Raw genomic sequence first — 7,061 nt, forward strand, 5'->3', positions numbered from 1 at the left:
AATATATTATTTATAGATTTACTAATTTTCAAATTAAATTTATATTAATGTCTCATAATAGAAAATAAAATATCATATACAAAAAAAATACAATCCATTGTATAAAATTTAATGTCATACAAATAATCGTTCCATGGAAAGATAAAACAAATCAATAGTTGTATTAAAAATTTAATGTCATACATTGTTATTAAGGGGTTTTCCCTAACTATATAACGTGATACTACATCCCTAACTATATAACCTGATCCTTCATGTCATTGGTTTGCCACATGGTGTACCACGTAAAAATGTTGAACTTGGTGTCATGGGTGGTTGACCACCGGGCATGGCTGGAAAGTAATTACTTACTGATAAGATAACAATGCTTTAATCCAAGATGAGTCAAGAATGCCCAAGAAAAAGAATCAACTAAACAAGCAAAAAAATTTATTCAAACATAATAATTTCAGTAATTTTATACATAAATAATAATGTAAAGAAAGAATTAAGAAGTAATAGTAAAAAAAAAAAAAAAACTTGGCCATCTTCTGTTAGAAACAACTCAACTGCAAACACACCAGCACCTTCCAATGAAGCAACAACTTTTGAAGTAATATCAGTTGCAAGTTTCATAATCTTCCATGACTCGTTAGCAGGGGATTTAACAATGTGGCATATGTTTTCCCTATAAAATAAATAAACATAAACTACATAACATTTAATAATATTATTATTATTAATAATAATTCATACCTTTAGCATAAATAATAAAAATAACTATATCACATTATGATCTTTCTTGCCTATGTACAGTCTCCACAACATGATAGCATGATATAGAATTATCTCTACCTCTTGCAACAATTACTGCAAGCTCCTAAAACAAACATGAAAATATTGAATTCATTATATTAGTATATTTTTTTTTATAAATATAAACTGAACTCCAAATACATGACTATAATATATACTAACCTTAACAAAAGGTGCCGATTGCTCGACATATAATCCACGACCAAATCCTCCTAGAGCTGCATATGAAAAATATATTACAACATTGTCAACGCTAAATCTTATTATAACACCAAAAAGATTATAAAATATAAATCAGTACCATTCATAGCAGAAGTTAATACTTCTTCACTTTTAGCAACAACATTAATACCCCTTCCATCATAGGCCAACCTTCTACATTTTACAATTAGAGGATAACCAAATTGTTCACCTGCTATTTTAGAACTTTCTTCATCTTCTATCTGTCCCACTAAAAAAATATAAATTTATCTTTTTTTTTTCAGATATATATTAATAAAATAAAATAGTCCTTAAAATCATGTATGAAAGCCTCCACCTGGTAAACCAAATCACTAAACCATTAAACCCACCTCATTTACCAATTAAACCAACCACCTGAATACCTCTCGATTCTGGCACAAGAAAAAAAAAATTAGAAACCCATTTACCTGTTTTATCCTTCGCCACTACACTCACTATCTGTTTGTCTTCAAAACTTCACCACCAAACTCATCCGAAACACCATACACCTCTCAGTCATGTTGCAACTGAAAACCAAATCTGAGAAATATACTTACCTACTCCGTTACACTCTCCACGAACCCATCACAACCGAATATTTCCTGCCTCCATCAAACCACCAAACTCACTGGCATCATTAATCGAGCCAGAAAATAGAAAAGCAGAAGACGAAAAAGAAATAAGAGTAACCCGAGACCCTCCTGCTGCCAATCGAAACAAAAATAAGGAGAAAAAGAAATAAGAGTTTTTTTTTTTTTTTGTTCCTGTGATTTTCGTTTGAAGAAAAATACCAAAGAAAGTTTTTTGTGTGTTTTTCGCATGAATCAAAATAACAAGAAGAATATCACAGACCTGGAGGCCACCACCCTCTCAGAGCCCACTGTTCATCATCTTCGTCTCGAACATCTCAAACCCGCAACACAAACTGGAAGCAACCACTGAAACAGTTGAATAAAGCCCTCTGATCAAGCTTTGATTTTTCATCCCCCTGTCAACATTTCCAGTGAGGCTGTCACAGTGGATTCTTTCCCACAGGCAACAATCCTTCCCCACCCATGAAGACAACATTCCTTTAGAGTCATCTTTGATACTGTGAACCTGAGAAGAGCAAGTCGCTCTTTTTGAGGGCAAGCCACACTAACATTTCCAACACCAAAACAAGAATATTTGTTTGCAACACTAAATCATATATATTTACTGAATCCCCAACAGCAACCATTGAATCAAATCCACATAGTGATATAGATTTCACCCCTATATTAACAGTATTTACAGAAGTAAATCCCAACATTTTATCTTTTTGTCCCACCCTGCAGTCACAACTTGATATGTGGAACCAAAAAAATGATAAATTTTTGGAACATGAAATATAAAAATGTAACAAAGTTAAAAGCACAATTTTCTCGAGAAAAAGTCACCAAAAGAGGAAGATGATCTTTTATTTATAGAGGAAAAGTATTCAACCGAACATGGTTCACAAAAATGTCATTGATTGTGAAGATTATGGTCAACCAATGCAATTTTATTACTCAATAAAAAGTTGAAAGGAATATGTTTTGACTTTGTTCACAGGAATCTGCAAAAGGGTAAATACGTAAAAACACATGGATACTTGTGTGTATAACATTTGGGAAGTTTATGGGTTGCTTCTTACCTTACAGAACATGTTAATTGAGAAGTTTTGAAGCAATTCATGTTGATATGTTCTGCTAATCCATGCTTTCCTAGAATGGTTGTATTTTAATCATAGTAGCATTGTTTTTTTATTTGTTGATACACGTTACATGCAAGCTTTCCTAGTGGACATAACATAACACCACAATGAGAGTTTGCCATTGGGGTGTCATTGTAAAGAAGTTATATACAGCTGATCATAGATGAAAGTTAAGGAAATACTTCTGCAAAACGACTGGCAGATTATAGCAGACTTCCTCAAAGCAAGAAAATACATCCTAGCAAAAAATGACAAAATTTAGAAGTAAAAGAAAAAAATAGATTTTGTTTCTAAAATTTTAAAACATATCATTTAATCATGATAAGAAAGTATAAAAACTCACTTGTTTTGTGCTTCGAGTCTTGTGGACCATTTCTGAGTAAAAAGGAAGAAAAACAAGTATGGAAATTTCAGACTATTTCACCAAAACTTGATGTGAAATTTATAAATATTAGAAAAAGGGTAAAGTTTGTTACCGATATTAGTAACACTAGGGTTGACTGCCAGGGTCAAACCTAGAAAACAATCATCTATTGTACTTTTACGGCTGAAATCCCAAAAATTTAATTCAAGATTTGGTAGTGATCTTTTACAATCATCACATATATTGTAGGTTTTTATCTGTCTTTGTAGAGTCTTGGCTGTACTGCTAAGCTTCTGTGCTTTCCGTGCATCTAATTCAGCCATTTGGTTTTCCCTATCTGCAAAATTATTGACATTTCACTTGGTGGATAGATAAGTTGACTAAATGCTAAAAGTTAAGCCATAAAAAAGAAATCTTGCATTCAGAGGAAAAAGCAACTTTTAGCACCTGATATATCTGAAGCCCTTATTTGGCCAGGATCTTTTTGCAGGCAACCTTCGGATCGTAACTATAACGAACTAACTCAAGTTACACACACATTGATGTGGCATGCTATGTGGCAATGCAACACCCTGTTGCTGTTGAGAATTCAAGAACAAGCAAGTTTTAAGGCATAGTGGCTGCAAAATACACAAAGCTTCCCTTATCAATAGAGTAGATGATGTTCATTATGAAATGGTAACTAATGAATTATTTAAGCAAGTTTTAAGGCATACCTCAATCCCCTCAACCGTTTCTCTGTATCCACCCAATACAGTCTTGTGTAAGTGTCGCCTCTGGGCAAATTACAGTTGGAGGGTGAAAGTCTGGTGGTGGTAGCCTGATAACAGAAGGGTAAAAGAGTCATAAAAAAAAGTTAAGAAATACAAATAATATAAAAAGGTAAATAAGAGTAAGAATGCTACTTTGAATTTTGAGGTTGTTTCTCACACCTCAATTTGTATGGTGCAAGTTGTGAAGTACACCTGGAAAATAAAAATAAAGCAAAATTAGCTCATTTCAATAATAAGAAGTTAAGAACATACTAAAAATAGCAATAAAAAAAACATACCGACTTAATGGAAAGTTAGCTAAAAGGGAAGATGATACAGGAAGTAATTTCCCTGCCTAATAAAAGTGAAGATTATGCTTTCCATTTTAATAATAAGAAGTTCAGAACTCTGTTTTTAAATGTTTAAACTCTAATGAAGTCCTGATCACAATCCCATTGTCTGTTGGTGTTATGTATATCAATATTTTTTATAAACAAAATGCAATTAACAATAATTCATTTACCTTTAAACTCTGATGAAGTCCTGATCACGTCTAGTTAACACCTGGACCAATAAAAAAAGAGTTTCATTATTCTATTTTACACAAAATAATAGCGAGAAATACATGTTGCAGATGATACTTTCGTTGATATCATAGTCTTGTATTGTTTGCTGAATTCGAATCAATTGCATCTGCAGATGTCACAAAACCATGAAATTTATGAGTAATCTTCTTCATACTACTCATTTTAATCAATTATTACAAGAGTAAATCTAGAGATCAGAATCTGTTATGAAGAAATCAAATTTAGCAACTTAACTTATCAATTTACTGATAGGAAAAAAGGTATCGCTCTAAAACGAACCCTAGGAACAAAAGCATGAAACTCAACAAATCATGGAAACTGTAAAAAAAATCAAAAAGAGAAATCACCATAGCGACAATTGCAATGAGGCTACAGAGAAGAGCGAGAAGGTAGAGTATTAAATCTTGCCAAATAGGAGGGTCATTTAACATACTCCACCACTTAGAAGCGTCTTTAATGGTGAACATCATTATCAGCACAAAATCAGACGGGCCTACCAAGGCCCTATACATTTCCGGAGATCCAATTAGTGGTGTTGTTGAGGAGTGTCGAGATCATGATAGAGTAGGGCTTGTAAACCAATATTTACCTTAATCTAACCTAGGGCTTGTAAACTTGAGCAATCGTTGCAGTCTATAGTGAGGTGAAGTGAGCCCAAGGTCGCCGGTAGAAAGAGATGAGCCGAGGTTAGAGTGAGTTGAGGTAGAGTACTCCTTGAAAAAGCCCTATATAATGATACTTTAACGTCAGCGAGGATGTGAACCTGAAGCGGGCCTTTAATTCTTAAATCCACACCGGAGTACTTGATCTGAGATACGAGCTTGGTTCGTTATTCCTTTAGGATAAACAAAAGGGATTTAGTAGTGGTGGAGGCGGATTAGGGTTTACAGAGAAAAGGAGAAGGAGGGAGTGAAGGTTGTCGGCTGGTGGCGTGCCTACTGTTGCCTTGATCGACGTCGACGACCGGGAATGGCACGTAACGATGGTCGAAGTGCGAGGGAAGAAGTAGGCGGCAGTCAATGTCGGGAGGGGGAAGGAAGGAGCGTTGATAATTAGGGCAAGTGGGAAAGGAAGAAAAAGGAAGGCGGGGGTTTTAATTTTTTAGGATTTCATTTTCCCCCCGGGCTATTAAAGGATGGAACGCGCGTTTCCATTAAAATTTATAAAACGACATCCTCAGACTACACACATTTTATTATAGGCGCCTTCCGTGTGTTTTTTATTTTTTGTTTAGACACTAATTTAAGGGTACGCAAAAATGCCCGTCCTAAATTCTTAAATTTTATAAAGAGATGACATTATTTTACGGTCACACACTTTTACGTATCATAAATTACGCGTCGTAAAAAGCTGTTTTTCTAGTAGTGATCGTTATAAATACAACATCTATCCTACTTTACGTATAAAGTTTAGTGTTTTACAAAGTTATTTTCATTAAATGGAACATACTTTCTGAAAAACTATAATGGGTATAGTTTGCGAGTTAATCATACATTTTTACGTATACATATTGAAAAACGAAATACTTTCATCTAAAGTAAAACAAAGACTTTCTTATCGTGAATCTGTTTATACTAAGTGATGTGAGATATTCAACTTCAACGTACTTTCTAGTATGCATTTCAAGTCCTGTATTATAAACCATAATCTCTTGGAGGGAGAGCGTGATACTTGTGTATGGATCTATACGGGATTGACAACCCCGCACCTAAACTGTTAGCTACAATTAGACCGGCAGGTCTGGGGTGACAAATGTCATAACACTACAACACCTGAAGAATGTTGTTGTAGGTAGTCCGTGTCGATAGTATGGTTATAAAACTCACACGAAAGTATAAAAACAAACTTGATTTACGAGACTCATAAATGCATTCAATATACACTTTATTTTGAGCACAAGATTTATCTTTTTCATTTAAGTACAAAAGATACTAACGCCATCCAACTTTGGGAACTTTTCAAAACTATATGTGGAAAATATTGGATTTTCTGGAAACTACATTCATCTACTTTCTTCCAAAATGATATATTTTTCAGTACAACAACTCTTATGAACTCACCAACTTTATTGTTGATACTTTTTCGAAACCACTTGTATTTCTCAGGGAATCGGTAATACAGGTAACGCTCAGTTTTTGAAGAAGGAATGCTATGGCATTTATTATTAAACATTTTAAACCATCTTATTGTAATATTCTTTTGTAAACATGTATAACGCAACAATGAATGTTTTTATTATTATTATTATTATTATTATTATTATTATTATTATATATATATATATGATGGTTGTGTTACTTTCTTTACAATATTCAATTGTTATGGTACTATGTGAAGTCATCCACCCCCGAATGTTTCCGCCATTCTTGTTTGGGGGTGTGACAGATTGGTATCATATCATTGTTTATAGTGAACTAAGTATATCAAACCAGATAAGATATACTAACTATAAATGAAAAAGGGGACCAGAAACCCTCTGACAACACGTTTTCATAAACGACATATTTTCTTTTAAAATATACATTTTTACACGCATGCATCGGTCTCGTATCATAACAAAGTTTTCTAAAAAGTATTAAGACGAGTTGCAACGCTATGATCGGGCCTCGAGGTATGTAATCAAATCG

The 7,061-nt window shown here is 33.7% G+C and overlaps 1 protein-coding gene across 17 annotated transcripts; it reads right to left on the reverse strand.

Moving 5' to 3' along the window:
- Positions 1 to 393: 393 nt before the first annotated feature.
- Positions 394 to 5,518, reverse strand: LOC145031045 (phosphoribosylaminoimidazole carboxylase, chloroplastic-like). Of its 17 annotated transcripts, none has more exons than XR_013676838.1 (14): positions 5,024 to 5,518; positions 4,782 to 4,938; positions 4,489 to 4,540; positions 4,371 to 4,411; positions 4,001 to 4,060; positions 3,812 to 3,915; positions 3,543 to 3,715; positions 3,208 to 3,432; positions 3,075 to 3,106; positions 2,914 to 2,969; positions 1,097 to 2,115; positions 958 to 1,013; positions 736 to 859; positions 394 to 667 (listed from the first exon to the last, which is right to left on the reverse strand). XR_013676838.1 is itself a non-coding variant. In XM_078979500.1 (13 exons), the coding sequence occupies exons 10-13, from the start codon at positions 1,101 to 1,103 to the stop codon at positions 430 to 432; spliced, it is 375 nt and encodes a 124-aa protein (XP_078835626.1). In that variant the 5' UTR covers positions 1,104 to 2,813; positions 2,914 to 2,969; positions 3,075 to 3,106; positions 3,208 to 3,432; positions 3,543 to 3,715; positions 3,812 to 3,915; positions 4,001 to 4,060; positions 4,371 to 4,411; positions 4,489 to 4,540; positions 4,782 to 5,518; the 3' UTR covers positions 394 to 429. The 17 variants fall into 17 exon arrangements, 4 of the variants coding, with proteins under 4 accessions (XP_078835626.1, XP_078835628.1, XP_078835627.1 ...); XR_013676837.1 differs by having other exon boundaries at positions 1,097 to 1,718; positions 1,870 to 2,115; positions 4,782 to 5,518; XR_013676836.1 differs by having other exon boundaries at positions 1,097 to 1,721; positions 1,870 to 2,115; positions 4,782 to 5,518.
- Between the last annotated feature and the right edge of the window lie 1,543 nt (positions 5,519 to 7,061).

This window comes from Lactuca saligna, chromosome 2, assembly GCF_052625555.1.
Source record: "Lactuca saligna cultivar CGN05327 chromosome 2, ASM5262555v1, whole genome shotgun sequence".
In the NCBI taxonomy this organism is placed as follows: Eukaryota; Viridiplantae; Streptophyta; class Magnoliopsida; order Asterales; family Asteraceae; genus Lactuca; species Lactuca saligna.